Genomic DNA, 25,403 nt, shown 5'->3' on the forward strand with positions numbered 1-25,403 from the left:
TATTTGTCTGGCTGGCGAGGTGAGGTAGCAAGGTATGCGGCCAAGGTAGCGACTGGCATATTCTTCACACTCGACAAAATTTACATGTTTGTTGACACAGATCAACCACATTCTCGATGCAAAATCTCTTTTATTCTTTTTTGATTGCCCCTCTATCTATCACACCATCAAGGCACACACAATTGAATGCACCAGATGCCGCTGATCCAACTCACGAAATGCTGCCATTTTCACTCCACATTCTCAGCTCCAACGCCTCAAAGGAAAACCTCGAGGTTGAGCTCCAGCGCCGTCGTCGGGAACGGCAGCTCGTAGTTCTTGAGCACCGTGGGGTGCAGGACGCCGAAGACGCCGATGGTGTGCGTCGACAGCTTGCCCGTGGCCTCGTCGGCGAGGCGCAGCTTGATGGCCGCGGCGTGGCCGGAGAAGAAGGTTGGCTCTGTTGCGCAAGTTAGCGGAGTTTTAGTTTCGTTTGGTTTGGCATGTTTGCAAGGTTTGTTTAGTTTGTGCGGGTGGACAGGGGGGCGGGCAGCAAGGGGCTCGCAGAAACGCACCGTCGACTTCCTCAATCCAGTAGCCGCCCAGCTTGTCGTTCTTGAGCGCCTCCTCACGCGTGATGAAGGCGCTCCTGAGCATTTGCATGATGCGGTCGAGCAGGCCGTGGACGACCTCGAAGCCGCTCGTCTTGCCGTACCAAGCGGCGGCAAAATGGCGCTCATTCCTGCTCTTGCGCTCCTGCGTCAAGTCCTTGAACGCGACGTCGCTAACCTCGAAGATCTTGATGGGCACGCTGTGGTGCTTGTTCTCGCGGATCGTCTTGAGCAGGCCCGGCAGCAGCGACGTGCGCACAATCTGGTATTCGAGCGTCTTGGGGTTTTGTAGCCGCACCGCCGTCGTGCCGTCGTCTTTGCGGTTTAGCCAGGCAAAGTTTTCGTCGTGGCTGCACAGGATGAGCGGCATCACTTCGCTCCACCCTGCCATGGCCGCTTCCAGGCGCACAATATCGGCCAGCTTGTTGATCTTGAGGGGAGCAGCAACGGCAGCGCTGCGGTTGGGGTACTCGCGCGGAAGCTTGTTGAAGCCGTACCCAATGGCCAGGTCCTCCATAATGTCGCATTGGTGCAGGACGTCGGCGCGGGTAATGGGAACGGACACGTCGAGATGCTTGGGCGATGACTTGGAAGGTGTGGCTTGCAAGGACATGCGTTGAAGGAGCTTGCACTGCTCTTCGGGCGAAAGCTCAAGACCGCAGACTTGGTTGAGGTATTCGATCTCGGCTTGCATTTGGCGAGGAGTCAGGTCTGGCGATTGACGAGTCTCCTTGTTGTGCTCCGACACAACCTTGACAGGCTCCACGGTAAAGGGCTCTTCGCAGTACATGCTGAACATGGCGCAAATGATGTGGTTAACAATCTCAACCTTGGTCTTATCGAGGGCGGTGATTTCGATCAAGACGTTCTTGGTCTCAAGGTTGATCTTGGAGTGGTCGCCGTTGATGATGGGAGGAAGAGAGAGGACGGTACGGTTGGCATCGTAGATGACGGGGTATACGGGCGAGTCGCGGATAATGTGCAGGTAACGGCCGAGGTGCTTGTCCTTTTCGTAAAAGTTCATCATCTCTGCCGCACTCATCTCCTTGTCCTGGTTGAGAGGAATAAACTTGATGTCTTCCGGCGCGTGCGCCTCGTAGCTAAAGGGTCCCTTGATGGTGTCCAGGTCGTGGGTACCAATGGAAACTAGCGTCCGTTGCCTGGCAAGGTTTTGGTGAAGCTTGTCCTGCAGAGCAATGAAGGATTCGTAGCGGTCCTTTGTGAATTTGACATTGCGCAGGATGGCGCAAGAAACAAGCGGTCTTATCCGTGCAGTCTGTCATCCGTCAGCGGGCCGCTTGCTTCGTCTATTCTGTCTCTGCTAACCTCCTTGTCGACATTCATCACTTGGAGCTCGCCGCCGGCGGGAGCCACCAGTCTAAAGTTTGGGATGGATGCCCTCCCGAGGAAGATGTTGAGGTTGAGGGCAATGCCCTCGAAGCAAAGCATGTCATAGCGATTGGCCGGAATCTCAATCTTGAGCTGCGGGGGCTCCTCGACGCCGTCTACAATGGGGCGCTTCGAATTGGTCGTCTGGAGGGTCTCAGCGGGAGCGCAATGCCTGGCGTCTGGAACATCTTACGTCTTCGTCGAGCTCAATTCCTGGGATTGTTAGCTTGACCAAAGTCCCAGTACTCTGAAAAAGTGTGCCTACCAAACTCGAAGCACAACTCGTCGAATTCCTCGGTGGTGTACCTATGCCAAATCAGCAATGTCCCAAGATTTCCGCCGTGCCCTCCCAAATGAATTATTCCACGCTCTTCTCTTGCAGCGCTTGGCTTTCAATCCGATGACGGGGACGGTGAGACTGACTCCTTGCCGAGGGCCCTGAAGAGCTCAGCCTTGTCCACGGAAATGGTAGGCATGGTTTAAGAGGTTGGCGGCGCGGTCGTGGTGGAGCGGTAGCAAATCGGACGGGACGCGGAGGCGGAGGACAATGGCGCGGAAGCAGCGTCCAAGAGCTGAGTGGAAGGACGGAGCGGAAGCGTGTCTTGGTCGTCAGTGTCGAGGGCGTCGGCGCGGGCTCTGCGCGGTGTTGTCGACGGTGGTTGGAGTCATCTCGTTGGCGATTTTAGTTGCGCGACAGCTTCCGCCCCGCCAGGCCATGTCCGTGCGCTTGTGCGTTCAGGAATCGCCTTGTCTGTCCAACGACCAACACTCGACCAGAGACACCCGGCCGCAAACATATCACCCTTCTTCCCACCACCCCCCGACCGTCCTCAACTCTCTTCTCAGCTTTGACCAGGCCCGGTGCTCACGCTGGGTCGCATCGCATCGACCTTCGGATACCGTCGCCATCCTCAGCAACCCCACGACCTACCCTGTTTCCCGCCCTACGCAGCGCACCTCTGCAGACGTCACCCCGTCCACGCGTATCATCTCGCCCTGAGACACGTTCCTTTCTTCGAGCCTCTCTCTAGCGCTGATACACCATGGACGCTCCGAACTCGCACGACGAGCTATACCCCATCGCCGTGCTCATTGACGAGCTGAAGGTACGGGCGCAGGCGCCTGCACCCATGTGTTGTTACGTCCACACCGGCTGATGCCTTTTTAGCACGACGACGTCCTCCTCCGCCTAAATGCCATTCGTCGCCTGTCAACCATTGCCCTGGCCCTGGGAGCCGAGAGGACGAGGGACGAGCTTATACCCTTCCTCGACGGTTGGTCGCGCCCGTCCCGTTCTGCAAGGAGATGATGGTCCCGAGCGCTAATGCCCCTCCAGAGTCTGTTGAAGATGAAGACGAGGTCTTGACTGCCCTGAGCGAGGAGCTTGGGAACTTTGTGGAATATGTGGGAGGTCCGGAGTACGGCCACGTGCTAATCTCCCCTTTGGAGAACTTGGCTGGCATCGAGGAGCCTTTGGTTCGGGAGAAGGTGGGTGCTACAAGCCAAATGTTTGGGGCGTTCCTTGCGCTGACACTCTACAGGCGGTGGAGTCCTTGAACAAGGTCTGCCAGGAGCTCAGCCCGCAGCAAGTCGAGGAGTACTTTGTCCCTCTCACGATTCGCCTCTCGATCGCAGATTGGTTTACATCCAAGATTTCCGCCACCGGGCTCTTCGTCGAGCCTTACCCCCGAGTATCGGCCCAAGCCCAGGAATCCCTCAGGACTCATTTCACCAAGCTTGTCCACGATGAGACCCCCATGGTCCGGAGACAGGCCGCGAACAACCTGGCGAAGTTCGTAAAGGCCGGCATGCCCCCTCAGACCGTCATCGAGGACATGATTCCGCTTTTCCAGCGCTTGACGACCGACGACCAGGACAGCGTGAGGCTGCTGACCGTGGACGTCTTGATTGCGATTGCGGAAGTTGTTCCCAAGGAGGAGCAGACTAGCCACGGCGTTTTGCTCACAGCGTTGAGGCATTTGTTCGAGGACAAGAGCTGGAGGGTGAGGTACATGGTCGCCGACCGCTTTGAAAAGGTAAACATTCGCAACCAATCTCAAGGAGAGTCGTTAATTAGGCCCAGATTGCGAAGGCTGTCGAAGACGAGCTCATCACGAGAGACCTTGTTCCTGCTTTCATCAAGCTCATCAAGGACACTGAGGCTGAAGTCCGCAGCGCCATTGCGGGGCAGATCCCTGGTATGACATCAGACGACAAGCGTCAAAAATCATGCTAACAAAATCTAGGGTTCTGTAGGCTGCTTCCGAAAGAGACTTTGATCCAGGAGGTAATGCCGAACATTGAAGAGCTTGTTTCAGACCAATCTCAACACGTCCGGGCCGCACTTGGCAGTCAGATTAGTGGTCTGGCGCCAATCCTCGGAAAGGACGAGTAAGCATTCTCCTCTTGCCCTGGTTTTCGAATACTAAGCCATTACAGGACCATCACCCACCTTCTTCCCATGTTTCTGCAGATGCTGAAGGATGAGTTCCCTGATGTTCGCCTTAACATCATCTCCAAGCTCGAGCAGGTCAACGACGGTAAATTCAAGAATTCCCTCTTCATAATCCCATCTAACTTTGCTCAGTCATTGGAATCGAGCTTCTCTCGCAGTCTCTTCTTCCGGCGATTGTTCAGCTCGCTGAAGATAAGCAGTGGCGCGTTCGTCTCGCTATCATCGAATACGTCCCACTTCTTGGCAGCCAGCTTGGTCGGACTTTCTTCGATGAGAAGCTGAGCAATCTCTGCATGAGCTGGCTTGGCGACACTGTGTTTTCGATCCGTGAAGCTTCGACTCAAAACCTGAAAAAGCTCACCGAGGTATTTGGTGTCGACTGGGCCAACGACAAGATTGTGCCCAAGGTCATGGCCATGGGAGCCCACCCCAACTACCTCTACCGCATGACCACTTGCTTTGCCATTTCGGTGGGTAGACTTCCTCAATACTGGTATCCAAACTAATTCTGTGGTCAGACCCTCGCCCCCGCATTATCCCTCAACGTCATCGAGGCCTCTATCCTCCCCATGATGGAGAAGCTGGTTGATGACCGCATCCCCAACATCCGCTTCAACGTCGCCAAGTCCTATGAGGTTCTCATTGGCGTGTTGAAGCGCCTGCCCGAGCAAGGTACCATTGTCGAGCTCGAAAAGGCCAGCCAGAACCCCGCGGGCTGCCAACGTGGTCTCAACCTCATCCAAAACAACATTCTTCCCAACCTAGAAAAGCTGCAGCAGGACGATGATGTCGATGTCAGGTACTTTGCCACGACTGCTGCCAACAGCTTCACGGACGCCATGCACACCGAGCCATAGAGCCAAGATGCGTCGGCGCCGTTCGGGAGGACTGATACCACGGATGACGAGGGCTACATGTTTGCATCCCGCCGCGGGATCTTGAGCGGCCAAAGAGGAGAAATTAATGGCTGGGGTACCTTTTCAAGAGGTTCGGCTGGCGAAAACGAATAGATGGATACTGCGGTTGGAGGAGTGAATGGGTTTTGAGCGGTGTGGTCTTGTTTTGCGCGGGCCCTCCTCGTGTGCAGTGCATGAAATATGCGTAGTCAGCCGCCCTCCAAACCTAAGGCAAAGGGAACCATTGTGCATTTGAGCATTGAATATCCACATCAATTTTGAAAGTGTGCGGAATTATGGTGAAAGACTTGAAATTTTTTGCCGCCCACGCCTGATATCAATCTGAAAAAGACCCTGTCCCCGGAATCTGGTAGTCTCTGAGCAGCAATCTTTCTCCGCGCCATGAACGCCTTTGTTTCCATCGCCCGCGCCTGAGAATGCTGCGCTGGCGATACGAGCTCAAGCCCTGTTTTTCAAGCGCCTCGTAGAAGCATCGCCCAACGCAATCCATCACCCAAGAAACTGCGCCATTCAATCTCCAGCACATCAGCCATCTCTTCAACCATCGACATCCATATCCTCGACGCCCTTGCCAACCACCAACCTCTGCTTCCTCTTGGCCTTCGGCACCTTGACCTTCATCTTGGGCAGCTCCTGGTCCTCCATGTCGACCTCCTCGTCCTCGAGGTCCTGCTCCCTCTCGACATCCATGCGCTCGAGCTTGGCGCGGACGTGCTCGGGCACCTCGTCGCGCTCCTCGGGCGGCAGCAGGTGCTGGTTCTCGGCGACCAGCTTGCGGTCGCGCTCCAGGTCGCGCGCCTTGTTGCCGCGCATGCGGTCCTTGTAGAACGACCGCTCCCGCTTCGTCCGGATGTCTTCGACCCGCTGCATCGCTTGCAGCGTCTTGGCCACGAGGTCGCGGTTGTAGCGCACCGGCACGTTGCGGCGTGCGGCGAAGGCGAGCGTCGAGTCGACGACCACTGCTGTTGTTAGTGCGGGCACTGCGGTGTGGGGTGGATTCGCCGTACTCTCTTTGCCGTGCGCCTTGCGGTACGCCTTGGTCCAGCCGAGCTTTCTGGGGTTACGCTTCATCTTGAAGTTTTTGTGGCATTTTGATCGCTGTGACGTGTATGAGTTGGCTGTCGCGGATTTGAAGTTGGCATAGTACATACGCAGAAGCGGAATTGTTTGGCACTGGGACATGTTAGCAGCTGGTTTTTTTGCTGGTAGTTTGGTGGAAGACTTACTCGTTGCGGCAGAAAGTGATACCCTTGGAAGGGTCTGAAGAGTCAGTACGATAGTCGTCCCCGGAGAGCCACGGAACTCACACACTGGCCTGCTGCAAAAGTGGCAGGTCTCGACGCGCATTGTTGCTTTTCAAGCGCGTTGATCGGCGTCGAAGAAGAAGTGAGCCTCCGGTGGCCGAGGAGTGGAAAATAGGCCGCGATGATAGCCCAGAGAATGCGGCGTGGGCGGGGCAGAAAGAACGTTGGTAGTGTGGCGGCCGTTGGGGATGTGTCTTTGGTGTTGAACCTGCAAGCCTACTTTTCTGACAGGGTAAGCACGGGTCGCCAGAGGCGCCGTGCGCGATTTTCGAGCCCGGCGAATTCGCCTCTCCGCCGACGTCCTCGTCGTGCTCTTTGCGTCTACGACCTACATACACACCTTACGTTCTGCGGATTTACACTTCTCTCGAACTCCTGCATCTCCTTACTCGCTTTCCTACTCTCTCATTATGGTCGGCACGATAGTGATGGGTCTCGGCGTGGCTGCCGCCGCCTTTTTCGTACGTCATTTCTAAACCTTTCGAACCGCGGTCTTGGACATTGCTGACTATCTCCGCAGGGCAGAGCAGGCTACGTCGCACTCCAACGGTCGCGTGGAGGCTCGGCTGGGATGCTGGGCAAGGCCTTCTACAAGGGCGGTTTCGAGCCCAAGATGAACCGCCGCGAAGCTTCGCTCATCCTCGAGCTCCCGTAAGTCGTCACCGGGCCAAACCAACGGAATACACGGATATTCGCATGGGAAAGAAGCTGACGCAAGACGTGGTCTCGTAGGGAAAGAGGCTTGAGCAAAGAACTCATCCGCAAGAAGCACAGGCAGCTTATGCTGCTGAACCACCCCGACCGCGGCGGAAGCCCGTACCTCGCGTCCAAAGTCAACGAGGCCAAGGAGTTTTTGGAGAAGGGAGCACAATAGACTTGAGGGATCGGTGTGCTGTATGATGTGCGATGGGAGCAGATGGGATACAGCGCGGCGTTCGGAATCTACCATTGCATGGATGGCGTTTGGGGTATCACCGCTCGAATCCGGTATGCATAGACGGGCTTCTTTTATGCCAGTCAAAATGCATATTTTTCCATTCTTTGAACGCTCTGGGATCAGTCGCCCGCTCTGTGGCATCAGGCCATTGCGTTGGGGCTACTTACCTGGAGGCCGCCAGTGACTGTTTGGCTGGACCATGAGAGCCGTGGTTCACTTCTGACTGTTCCCACGGCAAAGGGAAGAGTGTTGAGGTTTTGCCCGCTGCTTTTTTTCCGCCCAACTACTTCTACCCTCCACGCCCACTTTTTCTTTTGGCATTCGACTCGTCCAAGAACTCCTGGCTTCGACGTCCTCTCTCTCACCCAGTAGACATCCACGCTCCGATTGAAAAGCCCTCCGACAGCTCAACACCAGGTGTGTTTGCCGATCTTCTTAGACTGCGGTCGCTAATCTGCACAAGCTCTCCAACACCGCAACCTCGTCCTTGCCAGCTCCGGGTTTCTCATTCCCTGTTCGGTCTGAGCTCTTCGCCAATCCCGCCCCTTGAAACCTCGCTCATCGGACACAAAACAAACCGAGCTGTAGCTATGGGCCAACCGTCGACTTCACGCCGCGATGCGACGGCAACTCCATTATTTCCGACGACAGCAGCAACGAATAATACCTTGGAACCCCCCAGCCCAGCGCTCCATAAGGCGCAAAAAGTGTTTCCGCTACTTGACCTTCCGGTTGAGCTGATCCAAAATATTACCCAGCACTTGGCTGGTCCCCAGCTGTCTGACTCCTCTGGTCAACCACACTGGAACAGGAGTCGTTATGACCCCTTCCGCAAGGACTCGCCTCTCGCCGACGATTTCCTTACTTTCCGCCTCACCTGCAGCTGGATAAATGACGCTACTTTTGTATTCTTTCGACGAAAATATTTTACATCAAGGAAGGTCATTATGGAATTTGCGAGCCTCCAAGACTTGCTCACCTTGGCCCATCACCCCAAACTGGGAAGACAGATCCAAAGCTTGAGGATCCTCCCTTTTTTCCAAGACACCGGACAATTCTTTGAGTTTGAATCGATAGAGGCAAAATACTGTAGCAACCGAATGACGAAGAGATCAAACTACGATCAAAAGCAGTGGAGCCACATTATGGAGTCTTTCGACAAACTTAGGAAAAAAATCAGGACCACCCACAACATCAATTACAACATGCGAGAGTCAGAACTAGCTCAGATTCTGCTTCAACGTGCGTTGTCAACATTCGGCGGGCTCCGCAATATTGACTTCGGATACAGTATCGACAAGGATTGGAAGATGGCCGAGCTGTGGGAAGCTGCCAAGATGCAGGAGATAGTGCCCATGGCGAAACACTCCTCCGTTTTCGCTCACATTAATGGCGGATATCCGGAAATATGGTTGGCTCATCAATCTGATGCTTTGGATATCGTCATCGACGCCATCACCAAGAGCGAGGTTTCTTTATCATCACTGCGACTCCAAGATGGATCACTCCAGCTTGGGTCAGTTATGATGCGAACTCCGTCAGAAGCCCCAACCCTTCAAGAGTGCCTTCAGAGACTGAGCTCCCTGCATTTGTCGTTCGGAACCAACTTTCACCACCATTTACAGAGGCTAAGTATCAAATATGTCTTGGAGCTCCTATCTGCTGCCCCTCGAACCCTGGAAGAATTGGGAATCAACTACGAAATGAATCCTCAGTACCTGTTTCATTGGCATAAAACCACCGAAATGATTGTCGCTGTCGCTCCTCTTTGCAATGAGCTATTCTCAAAGATCAGGTTTCCGCAGCTCGAAAGGTTAAGCATCAGGTGCACTTCGGAGACAATAACCGGAGTTGCGCAGCTCATCAGCCGACACGCTGGAAGTTTGAAAGCGGTGGAATTCGATCAAACTGTGCCCAGAAAAGGACACCCGAACTATGAGATCTGGACATCGAAATTGTCTGAATCCGACTTGGAAGTTGTACATGCGGAGTGGTCAAAAATTCTTGAGGCATGTCTACAGTGCGACAACCTCGTGAATGTTGACATCTACACTCAGAGCGACATCTACCCAGAGACTAAACACGAAGGCACGGAAGTGACTGATATAGTGTCCTCTCATCGCTTGTCCGGACAGCACATGCACTCAGAGGGGGTTAAAAGCCATGGGCACCTCTCATACCGTCGCAAAGAAGACTACCACAAGCTTTCGGGTGGAGGAGATCTCGAGCCTCGAGCCAAGTATTTAAAGAGGATGTTGGAGCAGCATTTTTGGGAGTGGAAAGCAGCAGAACTGGTGCATGGGGTGTGAGCCAGCACATGGCATCATCAAGTGGAAACGGCTGGGACACCACATGGATTGGGAAGAAGCGGAATGAGTTCACAAGGTATGGTAGCACGTTGAAAGAGTCCAGAGTTGAAAGAATAGAGAGATACACATGCTGTTGCACCTGCAGTCTCTTGAGGTCTGAGACTGCTGTGCATAGCAAGCAGCTAAGTTCACGGAATTTCCTTGCCTTTTTCACAATCTGTTGTTCATATCGTCGCCGTCTTGAGCGATGGACCGAGTAGTTGTCGTAGCACCTGCGTTGCCCATCCAATGGCGATTTCTAGGACTTGGGTTTGACGAAGGAGCAGTCATTCACCGCATCACCTTAGATGAATCTTGGGAGCAGCCGTTCAACTTTACAGCCACGCCGAGGAAGCGGTCCTCCAGCACCACCTCGACGTCCAGGGAGCACTCTTCCGGCATTGTAGTGACGCCTTGGGAGCATTCTTCGGCCACCACAGCGGCGCTCAGGAAGTGGTTGTCGACCACCACCACAGCTACGCATGAGGAGTCTCTACCACCACCACCACCCAAAGAGCATCCTGCACCACCAAAACGACGGGCCGGAGGCAATCGCTCGCGACTGCAGCAACACACTGAGCGCTGCCTTGCAGCTTTACACCTGCGCTCGGTAGTCCGACGTCGTTGCTTCCAGGCGGGCGTTGGTCGTGTGCCGGCCGCTCTTTCCTCTCGATACCCATCTGCCGACCTCCACACCCCATCAACCTCCCACCACACTCTTTCAACATCAGACACTCAGCTTCAGGTCGCACACCTTTTTGCATTCAGGTCCTCCGCCATGGCCACGGCTGACCCGACGCCCCAGACCAAGTGCGGCCCAAGTGGTCTGCTCAAGCTACCTCCGGAGCTCGTCGAGAAAATCGCATCTCACCTCTCTCCTACAACAAACGGCGTTGAGAACCCCTGGAAAAGTGCTTCGGGATGGTACTCTGTCGACTTTGTCACTCGAGATGACTTCCTCACCCTTCGCCACACATGCAGGCAGATGAACGACACGACGTTCAGCTTTTTTCGACGACAATACTTCACCGAACGAGTTGTCAAGCTGCAGACGAAGTCGCTTCAAGAATTGAGTCAGATTTCTGCCCATCCTACACTTAGAAGGCAGGTCCAGAAGCTGAAGATCTCGCCTCAATTTCATGATCAGTACGAGCGGGGCACATTCGGGCATCTTGAGACAAAATACATGGAGAAGTCGAAACACGTACATTTTGCAGAGGGGTCGTGGACTGCGATATTGCAGTCATTCCAAAGTCTTCGCTCATCAATCACCAAGTCAGTCCAGGAGGATCACCAGCTCTGGAGATCTGGGGTCATCCCTGCGTTACTTGCTCGTATCATGGCGAGCCTCCAAGGACTTCATGCTGTTTCATATGGCAATCACAATGTGTCCAACCCCAAGCTACAACGGTTCGACAAACAGACCGCAAAGCTTTGGGTAGCCGCCAGGATCCAAGAAATTGAAGGAACATCGATTGAGGAGTTCCATAAGAATTTGGCGTTCGACCGGTGGTCATTTCATCGACACAAAGGTTTCCAGATGGTCAAGGCCGCCCTTATCGCCTGCGGAAAAACATTCTCGTCCCTGCGCTTTGAACACGGCTCCTTTTTGCTGAGAGAAACAATGAGAGAGTCGAAAACAGTCCCATCGTCCCTACTCGAGCAGTGCTTTAAAGGGCTCAAAGCTCTTCACGTTTCATTCACCCCCATTGTGCCCGAGTACGTTTCGGATACAGCAGTGGATGATGACCTTGAAGAAATCGTTTGCAACCGGGCTCTTGAAGAACCTGGGTCCGAAGACGCCTTTTTCTTTCTTGCGGCGGTACCTGGAAGCATCGAAGAGCTCGAACTTGGACTAAACATTGATCCCGACGAGATGAATTCCTCAGCAGAAGAGAAAGTCTTTGCCGCAACTCCCGTTTTCGACCAGGTGTTCACGATGATCGAGTTCCCTAGACTACGCAAATTGTCAATCAAAAACACCTTCCACGTGGTGGAATCCATGGCTCAATTGATCAGCAAGCACAAAACAAGCCTCAGGGTTGTCCAAATCAGTCCATCTGTCCCACAGTCTAGGGATCCTGAATTCGTGTCTTACGTTGCCGAGTGTGGACATGAGCCCGGATTTGATTTTGACAACGCGAAATGGTCGGCTGTTCTAAAAGCTCTTCTGGAATGCGAAAACCTAGTTGACCTGCGACTGCGAACTCAAAGCAGCATCTACATCGGCGGTGGGAACATTCTCGCCAACCGAAAATCGCGCAAGTGGCGTGGTCGTCTTTGGTACGCGTGGGGAGAGTCTTACGACGCTGCTCCGTGGGTCATAGAGCCTCGCGCCAAGTTCCTCAGAGAGCGATTTGAGCAACATCTCGAGGAGTGGAAAAAGGCGGAGCGGGTTCACAAAGTGTGATGGATTGACCCAGGGAGCCGTCAACGAAAGTGTCGTCATGGGTGAATGTAGGGAGTGGCTGTTCAACATTACGGATCACACCCTGGGAGCTGCCATACCCTTCCACACCTGCGGAGAAGATGGACAGGACTGAAGAATTTGCTGAAGGGAATTTGCTTAAGAGGTTCGGGACTGCGGGATAATCAACGAAAAGCGCTGGCTCTCATGGATTTCGAGGGCTCAATCTCGAACAGAGGATGCAGAGCGTAGCATAATCAATTGAGCGGGAATGGCGTGCTCTGACGGCAGAGCAGACCAATGGATTGTGAGGCCTGGTAGCAAGATTCATAGTGCAAACAAAATTGAGATTCTATAGCTAGGCGACTTGAACTCTCTGCATTGATATCTTGTGTAGAATCTGAATGTTCTTGAATGTCTCCGAGTACTCTTGTCCATAGTAGCTTGGATGCTTGCTGTTTTTTGTGTATCAGAGCGCACGAATTCTCCGTATCTGAACCTGTCTGACTAAGTGACACAACTGAGCCTCCATATTCTTCCGTATCGAACCTTCTTTGGAAAAATTGGTCGCAGTCGTGGATTGTTCAATCAACAGAACAGTGGGTTGGTAGTCATGGATTCCCATTCGGGCAAGCGCGACGGGCGTCCGGACCATTTGCCAATTGGTCAACGCGCCGGCGGGAGGCGGCACAGCGCACCGACTCGCGCTCAACATCAGCGCCTCGCGCGACGTTGATTCTTCTACACATCGAACTTCTTTTCCTCTCTGCAGTTTTCTGCTACGGCAATCATCTGCGGGCTGTCTTGTTGATCAACTTGCACGTCACCTTCATTTTTCGGCGTCACTCTCGCCCGGTATCCGGGCCACAGCACTTCCGCGCTGCTTCTGTCATCGATCCATCATCTTCATTGACCGCGAATAGCTTCGGCCTTTTGATGCCAACAAGTCTGAAACGAGGCTTTTCAGTTCTCGGTATCGCAAAGGTTCGAGAATTTGCCAAAGACGGCCCTGAGCTCTTCACCCCACCGCCGAGGAAATAAACAGAAGCTGTCGACCATGGCGTCGCAACAAGATTCTCCGTCACCCGAAAGAATCTCAAGCCGTCCCTCTCTCAGTGGAACACGAAAAGTCTCAACTGCAGATCCGGGTCCTAAGAAGAACCGGGGCCGCAAGTCTGGGGCTTCCAAGCTTCCAACGGCACGGGCTGCTTCCAAGGCGACGCTCGCTCGGAACAGCAGTCACGGTAACACCAACATCTCGGGCATTCTCAAGCTCCCAATGGAATTGATTGAGAGGATTGCTTCTTTCTTGCAATATCATGACGGATACATGGTTCATTATAAGATCTGTTGTCCGAAGAACTACCCAGCACTGGGTGGCTGTTTCTATTATCGGCAGGACTACCCAGAACTGGGTGGCTGTTATGACTGGTTCGGTAACTTCAGACTTGTCAGCCGGCAAATACATGACATGACGTTCGGGACTTTTCGCCGCCGCTACTTTACACGCCGCATGGTGAAGATCCAGCAAAAAAGTCTTGAGAATTTGGTCAGCATGTCTGCGCACCCGTTGCTATCGAAGCAAATCCAAGAGCTCATCATCACTCCCCAATGCCACAACAATCAAGATCTCGGCTTTGCAAACGAAATGAGGAGCATTTTGGATCCTGAAGAGGCTTCGCTTGAGATTGACCCAAGGGCAGTTCGACATGCCGATAGGTGCTTCCAGAAATTTCGACAAAGGTGAGAAATGGAAAAAGCGTAGGATCGAAAGAGGCATTGACCGCGATACTGCAGACTTCTGGCCTCAATTCAGAGGGATGAAAATCTTCGGACTTCCGGACACGCAACTGAGCTTCTGTCTCAAGCTCTGAAGGGCTTAAGAAGCGTTGAATCTATTGTCTACGGAACCTATGAAGAGTTTTATCCCACCAGTCATCTTGGGGAGCGAGGCACGGAGCTTTGGAAGAGCTTTGTCGATGAAGCAGACGATCACTTTCCAAAGTCACAAGTCGTCTTCCCGCTTTTCAACAGGTATTCCTTCAAAAGGTTCTCCAAATGTGGCCATAGCGACGTGGACATTGTCATCTCTGCACTTGGAGAATGTGCAACGAACCAGTCCTTCACGAAACTGCGCTTTGAGGACGGATCACTGATGTTGCAGGGCACAGAAGCTCCGTCTAGCGCAGCAAGGACCAGTCTTGAAGAATGCTTCAACAGGCTGCAACATCTCCACCTCTCCTTCGCGGCAACAAATAAAGCGCGTGTGGACGAAGCACACCGCTTTATCAACGCTGCTCCTGTCGATCTCAAAGAGCTTGAGATCGACTTTACGTGGGAGGAAGGCAACGACAAGGTCACAGGACCCCTTTATGAAGAATTACTTGAGAACCTCAGTCTACCGCACTTGTGTCATCTAAGTATTCAGGGCATCAAGGGACCATTGACTTTGAACGGAGTACCAGCGGCTCTTTGGAACCACCGCCAAAGTCTCATGTCCGTGGAGGTCGAACACTATGCGGGACGCGAAGCCTTCAATGATCATGAAGCCAAGTGGTCGCGTGTCGCAATAGCTTGCATGTCAGTCGACAAATTGGTGGAGCTGAGAATCGCAAACTACAGCACGATGCACGGATATGACCCGGAATGGGAGGGTAGTGACGACAGCTTCGATCCCTGGAAATGTTTGTTTGTCGTCTTTCTTGGAAGCGATTACAAGAAAATTCCCGCGTGGCAAATCGAATCTAGCGCGGGAGAGCTCAAGGACATGTTGGAGGCTTTGTGGTTGTGGGAGTGGAAGGATAATGAAGAACGCGTAGAACGCGAGAGACGAGGAATACTCGAAGAAATGTCATCTGCTCAGTCAACGAGCGGCTCAGAGGAGGATTCAGACGCCTCGTCTACTTCGTACATGAGCGGGCCCGAGGACGAAGCAGAGGATTAAACTTCGGCGCATTGGACAGATTCGACGACTATCCATTGCTTCGACACCGTGCTCTTCTGTCCAACACGACAACACGAATCCACCACGGGTCATCATCGAGATTACAAGGAAGGATCTTTTCTGAACACCAGGATCAGCAGACTTGTGTCAAGTACGTCTAGATCGATGGCTAGATCTAGCTTCAATGGATGCTGTCGTCGCTGCCTCGGGTCGGGTCGTTTTCTTCAGCGTGAAAGAGATGGTACATTTGCGCGTTTTTCTCACGTTGAATGGTGCATGCATGCACTTGCTTGAAGGCGTCGTCCGGTCACTGTGTAAGCGACCAGAAGGCGCTGGAGCCTTGTCAATGCCGGCCCGGACGTCTGCCTTGGAAATGTGCAGCGTTTCTGTGTCTTCGGTGCTGTAGTCTGCCTTGCCGAGCAAGCAATTGGTGCATGTCTCTGTCGAGCGGAATTGAAAAGGGAGGCCGCCGAGTTGGGTGCCTTGAGTGCTGTGAAGTCAGTAGAGAAGGATCAGTCAAGCTGCCTTGAGCTGGGGTAGTTTGGATGAGTCAAGCGGATCTTGGGAATTTGTGCGCCCTGAAGGTGATTGACGGAAAGCTTCCACGCCCTGCCCGTGGTGCGGTGCGTACCTTGGAGACCAGCTGATGCATCTGCCGCGGCTTGTGCCACAAAGCTTCTTGCTGTTCCCAAAGATGGGTTGTGGCTAGTGCCTTCCGCAACGTCCCGCGCCGTCAAATAACAAGGAGCTTCCATCTTTCTCAACGCACCACACTCCTCTCCAACCACAACAATTCAATTTCCTTCAACACGGCTGTCGTCCTCTGCTGCTCAGAACTCGAGCTTGCATCCCTTCCATCATCGCGCCGCTCGACACTATCACCTCTTTCGCCGGCGCTCTTCGCGCTCGGTTTGGCTGTCCAGTGACGCAACGAGGCTGGTAACGCGTCTTGCACGTGTCCAGGCGTTTCGACCGCCCTCTCACCTCGACGCTTTCCACGACAGCGCTGTCTCCCTCTGCTGTTGAGGATACAGGCTCCGACATCTACAGCGACTCCGACAATCAATATTCTCACCTCTCTTAAACACCAAAGCGTCTTGCGCACCGATTGGCTGCCCGCTAACACAGCTGTTGCACGACGCGCACCCATCTTGCACTAACCTTCAGCCCAATCAGAGCTCACCACAAGAAACCGGCTTCCGCAGGCACATGGGATACTCTTTCACTTTCTCTGCGTAGGCTTGGTGCTTTCACCAACACACGGCGCTCCTTCGACGCGTCTGCCCCGATCAACATGGACATCCAACCTTGCACGCCCTCTCCAAGCGAGCCGCCTGACCTCACTGATATGGCCACTCAACCCAACGCGCCGCGCCACGAGAAGTGTGTCTCCTCTCCGGGATTCCTCAAGATGCCCATGGAGATGGTCGAAAGAATCGTGCGTTATCTGCCATATACATCCTTGCTCAAGCTTCGTCTCGTCAACCGCCAACTCCACGACATGAGCTTCGACACATTCAAGAAAAGATTTCCTGGGCGTCTGTCAGTCAGAATGAATCTCAGAGATCTTCGACGGCTGGTTGACCTCGCGTCGCATCCTTTTCTGAGCCAAAAAGTTAAGGAGGTGCAAATTCGTTCGGCCTACGAGGACAATCTCTTAGCAATCTTCGACGAGTTGGCTCCCAAATGGAAAAACATCCCGAAAGACAGCCAAGACCAACTGGATGAAATGCCGATGCATTGGATCAGGTTTCGCAAAAGACTTGTGGATCATACTGAGGGTGAAAGACACTTCAGGGATTCGGGGATGGCTTCTTCATTGCTAGCCCGTGCAATAAAAATGCTGAACAAGCTCGAAACAATCACTCAGGTCCGGGCTCTGAATTATGAGCAAGAATGGGGATGGATAGAGCTATGGCTTGACAAACAACTCCCGCCGTGCGACCGCGAAGGTGAACTGGATCGAGAAGTCGAAAAGCGAATTGCTCGTGATGACCGCAGAATCATTCGAGACTTTCGAAGCGATGTTGACAACTTGGAGTTCTACGATTTTCCAGCCCACCATTTTACCTGCGATCCCCGCGACCTGGATGTCATCATTTCCGCGATGGCTGCTAGCGGTTTCACTCAGACTATGTTGAATCTCCGCGAGGAAAACTTCATCGTCAAAGAACATACCCCGATTGCAGATGACCCACAGAAGAAGCTTCTCCAACGCAGCCTAAAGAAACTAAGGTCTCTCGAAATATCTCTCGTCTTGAAACAAGGCTCGGACGCAGGATATGTACCGTGGTTTTTGGATGCTGTCTCAGACACGCTCGAAGAGTTGACCATTGACGTTCCCGTCCGTTTCCTTCCCCCTAGAGAGTCGGCCGGAAGCATTTTCCGTGTGTTCGAGGAGATATTTCGGAGATGCAGATTCCAAAACCTCAAGCAATTGAATTCAAGGTTTACCCCAAACGCTGCGACAAACCTGGAGCAATTCATTCTCGAGCACAAGAGTACTCTGAGGCGTATCACCCTGTCGAGCATGGAAGGTTGCCGTGCGATACCTCAAACAGAAACAGCAAGGTACTCCGAGGTGTTGAGGGCGTGTCTGGAAGTTCCCAATCTTGAGTACTTCGAACTCGTGCATAACTCAGACGTACATGCGAGCAGGGACGGCAAGCGCTCCATTTGGGTAAAGGACTTGACAATGTCCCCGAACAACCCTGGAAGAACAAGATTGGAGACAAGCCTGAGAAGGTGGGAGAGGCGCGAGGTAGCTGCAGGACTGTAATCGTCTTTTTTACAGGACATGCGCAGATTTACAGGGTGCAGGCCATGATTCGATGTCCCTGCTGATCTGCGTTTTTCTTCTTTTCAAGAGAATGCTTCCTTCGGATGGCTAACTTCGGATTTATGCCTTCGGTCTAAGCCCCAAATAGGCCGGAGCTTCCGTGGGATCCACATAGTTCGGGCACCACAATTTTGCGTACAAAATAATAGAACTCCACTCGCTTCATCCTCCCCTTGCAACGTACTTCACGCTACTGCTCCGCAAGCCTCCTACATGTGCCCTATTTGACAACGTTGCTCTAGTACAACGCCCACAAGTTCGCGTGTGCCTTTCTTCTTGAGACGACAAATGGATACCCGATCCGAGCCTCCGGCGGATCAAGCAGCTCTTCTCAAGCTTCCCGTCGGACTGATCGAAAGCATCGTGGAGTACTTGCGAACCTGGCCGGCAAAGCAGGACTTCTTGAACTTTCGGCTTACCCACCGCATCCTACATGAGAAGTCTTTCCGGCTCTTCGGCAAATTGTACTTTGAGCATGTCAAGACTGAACTGACGCTGAAAAAGCTTCAAAGATTAATCGACATTGCCGCTCATCCCCCAGTGGCAAAATATGTGAAGACGCTGGAAATCATTGCCCAGGATTTCGATAACAGTGATCTTGCCTACGTTCAGTTATACGCAGACAATTGGCTGGAAGGCATCTCCCGCAGAGACAACACAAGGTTCAAAGGTGCGCGAGACATCTACGACCAGTTCCGTGCGGACTTCGTGGACCGAATCGAAAGCGACAAAAGGATCCGCGAATCTGGGCTTGCGCACTCGTTGCTCACGCGCGCGATGAGTGGCTTGAAGAACCTCGAAGCCCTCTCTTGCGACTACAACTACAGAAGTCAGAGGAGACGGTTGGAAAAGCTGTGGGACGATCTTCTTTCCCCAAGCGAATTCGATGACGACCTTCGAGCCCTTGACTTTGACTGGGATGTACGTGCCAGGAGGGAAAGACGCCGCTGCAACATGGATATCATCCTGTCTGCAGTGATCGCCAGCGGTGTCGCCCCTTCAAAGCTGGAGTTCAGTGGCGGATTATTCGTCGCTAAAAAGGAGACTCCGGGGTCGGGTCTCCCAGAGACGCTGCTCTACGAGAGGCTCTTCAGAAACAGTTTCAGGAACCTCAAGGTCTTGGAAATTGTTCTCTCAGCAGACGCCGAATCCGACGTCAAGTACATGCCGTGGTTCCTGGGAGCCGCCTGCGCAAACCTGCAAGAGTTGGCCATCGTCTGCCATTTGGATTCGCAGGAACAAGACGCACTAATTCCCATTTTCGACGCCATTCTTGCGACCTGCGAATTTGAGTCCCTGCAAGTACTGGGTCTCAGCATCCCTGCAAATGCTACTACGCACCTCAGCCAGTTCATTCGCAGGAACGGCAAGACTTTGCGAGAAATCGATATTCAAATTTCTCCAAGCAAAAGTGCGAAGTGGTCGGAGGTCTTGAGAGCGTGCCTTGAAGCGGGACGCCTGGAAAGCCTCGACTTGAGCACGTATGCGGACTGTTATGGGTCGCTTCACAGCGTCACCTTCTCGCCGGAGCATCCTCCTTCCTCAAGGCCGGAAGAGGTGCTGGAAAAGTGGGAGGCGGTAGAGCGCGCTGCTGAACTGTAGCTGCTCTGCTTGCTGGCGAGGCGATGCTGCTTGGAACGAAGATATGGAGCGATCGCTTGGTTTTTGCCACCGGATTCCAAAATTGGGGACTGGGTCACACGAGGATGGTCGGACCATTGACCGAATGCTCCTTGTCACATTCCCTTGCGGAAGTCTCAATCTAAGGTCGCTTGAAAGCTTCCTGGTAACACACTTCTAACCGTACGAATGCTCCCTACGATTCCTTCCTGTTCAATTTCTCGTTGTTTTTCGCAGCCTTTCCCACTGGGCCTTGAAATTACGGATGAGTCGATAAGTGAAGTCAGAAAGCTATCAATGTGACGAAATACTGTCACTGACAAAGGAAGAGAAGCTGCTTCACGCAAAACGGACTCGAGAGGGGGTGGCATAGGTTGACGAGTTTTATTCGAACGCCTGGTCCTCCAATCAAGAATCGCTTCCAGCCGCGCAAGGTCGCCACAACTCACCCTGAGACTGCTATTTGTGCTGTCCAGTCGTTGAGAGGCTATTTACATCGGACTTGCGTCTCAAAACGGACAGAATAGCCGCGCGCCAGGCACCCGTCGTAACTCCGCGCCGCTCCAACATGCTTATTTATATTCCTGCATCCACTCACAGAACGAGTCTCTGCCTTCACCTTTTTGTTTATTCCCTGCAGACTCATTGCGCGACTCATCCATTCCGAGAAAATGGGAACCAAGGATATCACTTTCGTGGATTGCAGTGGTGATCTACTTGAGCTTCCAATGGAGTTGACTGAACTAATTGCGGACTACTTGTCGACCGAAGACTTTTTCAGTCTTCGTCTCACAAACCGGATGCTGCATGATAAGACCTCCGATCTGTTCGCCAAGCGTTACTTTACGCGGCGAGTCGTCAAACTCCAATTGTACAGCCTACGGAACCTGGTCAACATTTCCAAGCATCCGACGTTGGCAAAGCGAGTCAAAGTCCTTGAAATCACGCCTACGATCCAAGATACATTTGATCGATCTCTCATGAAACGGCTTGTACATGGATGGGCTGGTTGGTCGTCAAAGCACTTCAAGGGGCACACTAAGAAGGAGAACATGCACATTTACGAGTCTCTCCAGAAAATCCGCTCCCGATTCTCCAAAATTATCGACCGCAATCTTTCCGTCAGGCCGTCGGGGCTTGTCACCGCAGTGCTGACTCAAGCCTTCATGGGCTTCGAGAGTCTTGAAAGCCTCCGGTACGGTCTATTCGAGACGGAATCGAGATATTGGGACGATCAAATGGCGGATTACTGGAACGATGCTGGACTTCAACAAAGCACCGGCGTCGCTTTAGCAGACTACGACTGGGGCAGACGGGGGCCGAACTGGAGATATCATGGCCACTGTTACTTGGCCCATGTCCTGTCGGCTATGATGGTCAGCCGCATCAAAGTTTCGCGCTTGAACCTTGAGGCAGGAGCGTACCACGCCCTAGAAATTCCGAGCCTAGACGCCCCCAAAGCGCTGGTACTTCAAGACTGCTTCAGCAGATTGAAGTGTCTCCAGTTTTCACTTTCCACGGAATACTACAAGACGGCTGGTGTCGAAGATATTGCCAGCCTTTTCAGAAACATGCCCCAATCAATTGAAGAGTTGGAATTATTCACGCAGAATGCAGAGCACGGTGAAGAGAGAGGAACTTGGCAGTTGGAAGCGGCCAAGGCCATATGGTGCGTTGTACTCGAAGAGTCCAACTTCCCACGCTTGCATAGCCTGAACCTTGCTCTTGCGTGTGCGAGCTTGGCTCCTTGTCTGTACCAATTCATCGGCGGCCACTGCAACTCTCTGCGGACCATTCGGGTCAGCCCTTGTGGCGCCGCGCGGTGGGACAACCAGATGAACAAAGTCAAATGGTCTGCCTTTCTGGATCTCTTTCTGTCAGCTCCGAATCTGGATGAAATCTTCTTCCAAACGCCTTGCTCCATCTACGACGGGCTTGACAATGATACTTGTCACGAGAATCTTGGTCTTCAAGCAGGTAGAGCCAGTGTGCAGGGGAAGATGAAGATCTGGAAGCAAGCGGAAGATGATTTAGGTCTTTCATCGGATTAGCCGCAAACATGATATTGGACCCTCAGGGGCCAGTCGCGCGCTTGTCGATCATGCAAGCTGTTACTGGTCGGGGACTAAGTATGGAACTGCTGCATCACACCTCCCGCATGTCTTTGGTTTGCGCCAGTGGGACGTCGCCTCGGCGAGCCTTTATATATGCGCGCGCTTCGACAGCAAAATTGGAGTCCGCCATCTTCCCGAGTCTTTTACTCAGGAACTACGTGTCCTTTTTTGATGCAACCCAAAAAAACAAGAGGGAAAAGGTGATCAATGGAGGGAAGCACCGCAGGTCCGGATCCAGTCACCAAAGCGAGCGAAAACAAGGCCCCAGAACGCAAAGGATGGGAACAGAGAGAGCTGGTAACGGTGGGAATATCTGCCATGATCTACCGAATCAGCGAAGACCGCATCATCAAGATCCCAAAAGTCCGCACCAAAGACGAGGACTGCTTTGAGTATTGGAACGAAATGTGTCGCGATGAGCTCCAGAGAGAGAAGGCTGCGGTTGAGCGACTCGCCAGTCATCCACACATCATCCAGTGTTTTGGAATCTCTGACCCCGTCGACGGCATCAAGCTGGAATATGCATTTGCAAACCAAGGAAGCGCCGGTGAGATGATCCGCCAGAAAAAGCCGCCTCCACCCCTGGATCTGAGAAAGGAGTGGTTCTGGTCGCTCGCCGACGCCCTCAACCACGTTCACTCGCGCAGAGTGTTCCATGGTGACGTCCACTTGCTCAACGTTCTGATGCACAACGACGCGGTCATGCTATGCGATTTTGGACAATCGGACCTCTTGCCATTGGACACCGACATGGCGAGTTGGAAAAGCGAGGGCGATGAGACGGTGCAAGTGGAGATGCTACTCCTTGGCTACGTTTTCTATTCCATCATGGTCTGGAAGGAAACCAGGTACGACTGGTGGGATACCAAGACTTTTCCAGAGGCGGGAGATCGGCCGATTTTGAATGGCGTCCCTTACGCGGCTGTTATTCACAAGTGCTGGACGGGTGGATGTCGTTCGATGGATGATTTGAGGAGCGAGGTCTTCAAGACTGGGGACGATGAGTTGCTTTGTACTCCAGGGTCTTGAGAGGGGACCTCTTCACTGCGATTGGTCACTGCGAATCGAGTTACTCTTGCGGCGATCACTTCTCTCTCTATCCGCGAAAATCAGCAACACCGCTCACCTTCTTCTCGAACTTTGCTCCTGGGATAACTCACCTTATCATCGCGTGTTTGGATGTCGCTTTCCAACTTCACGCGGAAGTTTGTAGCACTCACTGCTAGCAGGTCCAGCATTGGGTAAACGGAAAATTTCCGCGCTCTGTTGGTAATTGTTGATGTGAAAACAGAATGAAGGTGGTAATCTCCTGCCTCCGGTCCAAGGAACGGAGTTAGCCTTTCCAACTCCCAACCCGGCGGTAATCATGGCGATGAAGTGACCTGGCAAGCCTGGTGCGAGTCAGGCTGGGATTCAGGTACCACGTCGCAATCTCGCCGACACATTTTCCTCTCTGCATACCGGTGCAGCGCGACGGTTCCGAAGGCTTTTACAACTCCAGGCGATGAATATTGGCCGAATGAAGTCTTCGTGGCGGTCAAACTCTGCGAATTCGCAACTTGTCGCTCATGTGCGCTGTGCCATGGGGTCGAAAAAGGCTCGTAAAGCACGAGCCCGGGCCCCCACCTCTTTCCATCGCTACCCCAGAACAGCACTTCATTTGTTGAAGTGAAGAACTTGGGGCTCCAGAGGAAAAAGGAGACATCGCTTGTCCAAAAGTAGCCGGACGAGCACTGATCGGGCCGGTCAGGCGGCAAAGGCTTCTTCCTCGTCATCTCGGATAGCAAACGGGAGCGCCTTCGGATTCGCCATCGGCTGCAACGACGTCGACACCGCCTAGGGCGGCGCACCATCACATCAGCAACTGTGCTGTGTCCTGCTGCAGGTGTTGACCACCGGCGCTTTTCCGCGCGCAAAGGCCCCCCTGAGGACAAATACAAAAGCTGACCAATATCCACCTACGCGACTCAGGCATAGGAAGGCACCCGATTGCATATATCTACCAGGCTGATTCTTCACAAGGATGGTGTTCACCGTACTCAAACGTCGACAACATGGTTTCCTCCAAGCTGCTCTTTGTGCTGGCGAGCGCCGCCGTCTCTTCGGCATTTGATCCGCAACTGGGCTACAACAGCTTCGTCGATGTCGAGAACCGCACCATCGATGAGATTTACCAAGCAGCCCTGAAGGAGGGCGGAACAGTCACCCTGTGGCACGGCGGAGATGAGAAGAATCAGCAGAACTCGCTCAAGCAGGCGTTTGAGGAGCGCTTCCCTGGCATGACGCTGAACGTCACTGTTGACTTGTCCAAGTACCATGATGTCAACGTAAGTAGTTGAGCATCACTCCCTCTCAAGCAGTTTTGACTGAGTGGGCAGATCGACCGTCAAATCGCTACTGGCGATGTCTACGTTGACAGCGTTGCGCTGCAGACGCTGCACGACTACCCGAGATGGAAGTCGCAGGGCGCGCTGCTGCCGTACAAGCCCCTCGGCTGGGATGCCCTCTACAAGGACTTCCGCGACGCCGACGGCTACTACAACGGCTTCTACGTCTTGAACTGGGCGAACAGATGGAATACCGACTACGTCAAGGAGCCAATCAAGGAGTTTGACGACTTTCTGCGGCCCGAGTTCAAGAACAAGCTCATCCTGACGTACCCCAACGACGACGACGCCGTTCTCTTCGCCTTCGACCTCATCATGAAGCAGCAGGGAGGCTACGAGTGGTTCGAGAAGCTGCTGGCCCAGAAGCCGCGCTGGGTCCGCGGCTCCGCCACGCCCAACACCCTCATCAGCAACTCTAACGGCACCTACACGGCATCCTTCACCGGTTCAATTGGCCTGACTCCCTCCGCACCCTTCAACGTCTCGCTGCCAACTGCGCCCAACAGCTTCGTCTCGTGGCCGCAGACCGGCGCCATTCTCAAGGATGCGCCGCACCCCGAGGGCGCCAAGCTGCTCCACTCGTACATCTTGTCGGAGGAGTTCCAGGCAGCGAGGGGCGGCTGGTCCGTTCGCAGCGACATTGATGGTCCCGCGGGATACCCCAAGATCTTTGACGTACCCGGAACTGATGTCACCAAGTTTTCTGAGTTCATGGCCGACCGTGCTGCTGTTGAGAGGCTGCGCTTTTATTTTGAGGACAAGATTGGCTCGGCTCAGGGGCTGAGCCCGTTGGAGGACAACCTTTGAGAGGGGATGTGTTTCTGAAATCTGATTGACATGGCAGTTGGTCTTGGTTTGGAGCTTTACTTCATGTATTTGTATCTACATTGTGTGCGATGTCGGCATGTTTGGAGGATGGACGTACTGAAACGCTTGAAGATGACAAGCTAATCCCAGTAACATTTGGCGAGTTTCATCGGGAGGTTCAGTATGGCTGGCGGTAGCACGACAGAATCGACGCTGCGCTGAAAGCCGTTCCAGCGCAATCAACCACAACTGGTCCGATTTTTACCTCGAGGGAAAGGTGCCAGAATTCTGTTTAAGAGTACCATCAGCAGGTAACGTGTCGTTGAACTTTCAAGGACCACTTTA

The 25,403-nt window shown here is 53.3% G+C and overlaps 13 protein-coding genes across 13 annotated transcripts; 10 read left to right on the forward strand and 3 right to left on the reverse strand.

The window, feature by feature from the left end:
* Nucleotides 1-56: 56 nt before the first annotated feature.
* Nucleotides 57-2,644, reverse strand: J3D65DRAFT_638305 (phenylalanyl-tRNA synthetase beta chain). The gene is made up of 6 exons (XM_066801610.1): nt 2,403-2,644; nt 2,245-2,285; nt 2,173-2,192; nt 1,917-2,123; nt 555-1,866; nt 57-439 (listed from the first exon to the last, which is right to left on the reverse strand). The coding sequence occupies exons 1-6, from the start codon at nt 2,453-2,455 to the stop codon at nt 258-260; spliced, it is 1,815 nt and encodes a 604-aa protein (XP_066651472.1). The 5' UTR covers nt 2,456-2,644; the 3' UTR covers nt 57-257.
* A 97-nt stretch (nt 2,645-2,741) lies between these two features.
* Nucleotides 2,742-5,615, forward strand: J3D65DRAFT_638316 (armadillo-type protein). Its single transcript, XM_066801611.1, has 9 exons — nt 2,742-3,085; nt 3,148-3,253; nt 3,316-3,467; nt 3,521-4,015; nt 4,063-4,177; nt 4,226-4,370; nt 4,419-4,519; nt 4,567-4,904; nt 4,953-5,615. Exons 1-9 carry the CDS (start codon nt 3,023-3,025, stop codon nt 5,289-5,291), a joined length of 1,854 nt encoding a protein of 617 aa, XP_066651473.1. The 5' UTR covers nt 2,742-3,022; the 3' UTR covers nt 5,292-5,615.
* Nucleotides 5,581-6,848, reverse strand: J3D65DRAFT_638320 (ribosomal protein L24e-domain-containing protein). Its single transcript, XM_066801612.1, has 5 exons — nt 6,659-6,848; nt 6,578-6,611; nt 6,503-6,524; nt 6,359-6,449; nt 5,581-6,310 (listed from the first exon to the last, which is right to left on the reverse strand). Exons 1-5 carry the CDS (start codon nt 6,696-6,698, stop codon nt 5,889-5,891), a joined length of 609 nt encoding a protein of 202 aa, XP_066651474.1. The 5' UTR covers nt 6,699-6,848; the 3' UTR covers nt 5,581-5,888.
* A 217-nt stretch (nt 6,849-7,065) lies between these two features.
* On the forward strand, nt 7,066-7,529 carry J3D65DRAFT_606720 (import inner membrane translocase subunit tim14; the record flags this gene model as incomplete). Its single annotated transcript, XM_066798456.1, has 3 exons — nt 7,066-7,116; nt 7,176-7,306; nt 7,388-7,529. The coding sequence occupies 3 exons, from the start codon at nt 7,066-7,068 to the stop codon at nt 7,527-7,529; spliced, it is 324 nt and encodes a 107-aa protein (XP_066651475.1).
* A 406-nt stretch (nt 7,530-7,935) lies between these two features.
* Nucleotides 7,936-10,025, forward strand: J3D65DRAFT_121649 (uncharacterized protein). Its single transcript, XM_066793830.1, has 2 exons — nt 7,936-8,009; nt 8,056-10,025. The coding sequence occupies exon 2, from the start codon at nt 8,183-8,185 to the stop codon at nt 9,899-9,901; it is 1,719 nt and encodes a 572-aa protein (XP_066651476.1). The 5' UTR covers nt 7,936-8,009; nt 8,056-8,182; the 3' UTR covers nt 9,902-10,025.
* On the forward strand, nt 10,025-12,477 carry J3D65DRAFT_121660 (uncharacterized protein). Its single transcript, XM_066793831.1, has one exon. The coding sequence runs from the start codon at nt 10,149-10,151 to the stop codon at nt 12,348-12,350; it is 2,202 nt and encodes a 733-aa protein (XP_066651477.1). The 5' UTR covers nt 10,025-10,148; the 3' UTR covers nt 12,351-12,477.
* A 767-nt stretch (nt 12,478-13,244) lies between these two features.
* J3D65DRAFT_121692 (uncharacterized protein) lies at nt 13,245-14,757 on the forward strand. The gene is made up of 3 exons (XM_066793832.1): nt 13,245-14,090; nt 14,145-14,381; nt 14,519-14,757. The coding sequence occupies exons 1-3, from the start codon at nt 13,405-13,407 to the stop codon at nt 14,529-14,531; spliced, it is 936 nt and encodes a 311-aa protein (XP_066651478.1). The 5' UTR covers nt 13,245-13,404; the 3' UTR covers nt 14,532-14,757.
* Nucleotides 14,758-16,585: 1,828 nt separating this feature from the next.
* On the forward strand, nt 16,586-18,070 carry J3D65DRAFT_671419 (uncharacterized protein; the record flags this gene model as incomplete). Its single annotated transcript, XM_066803392.1, has 1 exon — nt 16,586-18,070. The coding sequence occupies one exon, from the start codon at nt 16,586-16,588 to the stop codon at nt 18,068-18,070; it is 1,485 nt and encodes a 494-aa protein (XP_066651479.1).
* Nucleotides 18,071-18,358: 288 nt separating this feature from the next.
* On the forward strand, nt 18,359-19,937 carry J3D65DRAFT_680591 (uncharacterized protein). The gene has a single exon (XM_066803715.1). The coding sequence runs from the start codon at nt 18,419-18,421 to the stop codon at nt 19,730-19,732; it is 1,314 nt and encodes a 437-aa protein (XP_066651480.1). The 5' UTR covers nt 18,359-18,418; the 3' UTR covers nt 19,733-19,937.
* A 348-nt stretch (nt 19,938-20,285) lies between these two features.
* J3D65DRAFT_638331 (uncharacterized protein) lies at nt 20,286-21,928 on the forward strand. Its single transcript, XM_066801613.1, has one exon. The coding sequence runs from the start codon at nt 20,422-20,424 to the stop codon at nt 21,799-21,801; it is 1,380 nt and encodes a 459-aa protein (XP_066651481.1). The 5' UTR covers nt 20,286-20,421; the 3' UTR covers nt 21,802-21,928.
* J3D65DRAFT_638334 (kinase-like domain-containing protein) lies at nt 21,913-23,009 on the forward strand. The gene has a single exon (XM_066801614.1). It carries the CDS (start codon nt 22,072-22,074, stop codon nt 22,891-22,893), a length of 822 nt encoding a protein of 273 aa, XP_066651482.1. The 5' UTR covers nt 21,913-22,071; the 3' UTR covers nt 22,894-23,009.
* Nucleotides 22,994-23,818, reverse strand: J3D65DRAFT_121737 (uncharacterized protein). Its single transcript, XM_066793833.1, has one exon. The coding sequence runs from the start codon at nt 23,715-23,717 to the stop codon at nt 23,229-23,231; it is 489 nt and encodes a 162-aa protein (XP_066651483.1). The 5' UTR covers nt 23,718-23,818; the 3' UTR covers nt 22,994-23,228.
* J3D65DRAFT_121738 (ABC transporter) lies at nt 23,819-25,240 on the forward strand. The gene is made up of 2 exons (XM_066793834.1): nt 23,819-24,191; nt 24,243-25,240. Exons 1-2 carry the CDS (start codon nt 23,919-23,921, stop codon nt 25,056-25,058), a joined length of 1,089 nt encoding a protein of 362 aa, XP_066651484.1. The 5' UTR covers nt 23,819-23,918; the 3' UTR covers nt 25,059-25,240.
* Nucleotides 25,241-25,403: the final 163 nt, after the last annotated feature.

The sequence above is a fragment of the Phyllosticta citribraziliensis genome (genome assembly GCF_038025025.1).
Source record: "Phyllosticta citribraziliensis strain CPC 17464 chromosome Unknown J3D65scaffold_12, whole genome shotgun sequence".
NCBI classification, from domain to species: domain Eukaryota; kingdom Fungi; phylum Ascomycota; class Dothideomycetes; order Botryosphaeriales; family Phyllostictaceae; genus Phyllosticta; species Phyllosticta citribraziliensis.

What these genes read in the sequence shown, in the direction of transcription:
- J3D65DRAFT_638320 (XM_066801612.1), bottom strand. Translation starts at nt 6,698, where the DNA reads ATGCGCGTCGAGACCTGCCACTTTTGCAGCAGGCCAGTGT. An exon ending in CTTTTGCAGCAGGCCAGTGT is followed by an intron (nt 6,612 to 6,658) that starts GTGAGTTCCGTG and finishes CTGACTCTTCAG; the next exon opens with ACCCTTCCAAGGGTATCACT. An exon ending in ATCACTTTCTGCCGCAACGA is followed by an intron (nt 6,525 to 6,577) that starts GTAAGTCTTCCA and finishes AACATGTCCCAG; the next exon opens with TGCCAAACAATTCCGCTTCT.
- J3D65DRAFT_121737 (XM_066793833.1), bottom strand. Translation starts at nt 23,717, where the DNA reads ATGGTGCGCCGCCCTAGGCGGTGTCGACGTCGTTGCAGCCGATGGCGA.
- J3D65DRAFT_638316 (XM_066801611.1), top strand. Translation starts at nt 3,023, where the DNA reads ATGGACGCTCCGAACTCGCACGACGAGCTATACCCCATCGCCGTGCTC. An exon ending in TGCTCATTGACGAGCTGAAG is followed by an intron (nt 3,086 to 3,147) that starts GTACGGGCGCAG and finishes ATGCCTTTTTAG; the next exon opens with CACGACGACGTCCTCCTCCG. An exon ending in GCTTATACCCTTCCTCGACG is followed by an intron (nt 3,254 to 3,315) that starts GTTGGTCGCGCC and finishes ATGCCCCTCCAG; the next exon opens with AGTCTGTTGAAGATGAAGAC.
- J3D65DRAFT_638334 (XM_066801614.1), top strand. Translation starts at nt 22,072, where the DNA reads ATGGAGGGAAGCACCGCAGGTCCGGATCCAGTCACCAAAGCGAGCGAA.
- J3D65DRAFT_121649 (XM_066793830.1), top strand. Translation starts at nt 8,183, where the DNA reads ATGGGCCAACCGTCGACTTCACGCCGCGATGCGACGGCAACTCCATTA.
- J3D65DRAFT_680591 (XM_066803715.1), top strand. Translation starts at nt 18,419, where the DNA reads ATGGATACCCGATCCGAGCCTCCGGCGGATCAAGCAGCTCTTCTCAAG.
- J3D65DRAFT_121660 (XM_066793831.1), top strand. Translation starts at nt 10,149, where the DNA reads ATGGACCGAGTAGTTGTCGTAGCACCTGCGTTGCCCATCCAATGGCGA.
- J3D65DRAFT_121738 (XM_066793834.1), top strand. Translation starts at nt 23,919, where the DNA reads ATGGTTTCCTCCAAGCTGCTCTTTGTGCTGGCGAGCGCCGCCGTCTCT. An exon ending in CCAAGTACCATGATGTCAAC is followed by an intron (nt 24,192 to 24,242) that starts GTAAGTAGTTGA and finishes CTGAGTGGGCAG; the next exon opens with ATCGACCGTCAAATCGCTAC.
- J3D65DRAFT_638305 (XM_066801610.1), bottom strand. Translation starts at nt 2,455, where the DNA reads ATGCCTACCATTTCCGTGGACAAGGCTGAGCTCTTCAGGGCCCTCGGC. An exon ending in CGAGTTGTGCTTCGAGTTTG is followed by an intron (nt 2,193 to 2,244) that starts GTAGGCACACTT and finishes TAACAATCCCAG; the next exon opens with GAATTGAGCTCGACGAAGAC. An exon ending in CTGGATTGAGGAAGTCGACG is followed by an intron (nt 440 to 554) that starts GTGCGTTTCTGC and finishes CTTGCGCAACAG; the next exon opens with AGCCAACCTTCTTCTCCGGC.
- J3D65DRAFT_121692 (XM_066793832.1), top strand. Translation starts at nt 13,405, where the DNA reads ATGGCGTCGCAACAAGATTCTCCGTCACCCGAAAGAATCTCAAGCCGT. An exon ending in TTCCAGAAATTTCGACAAAG is followed by an intron (nt 14,091 to 14,144) that starts GTGAGAAATGGA and finishes GCGATACTGCAG; the next exon opens with ACTTCTGGCCTCAATTCAGA.
- J3D65DRAFT_638331 (XM_066801613.1), top strand. Translation starts at nt 20,422, where the DNA reads ATGGGAACCAAGGATATCACTTTCGTGGATTGCAGTGGTGATCTACTT.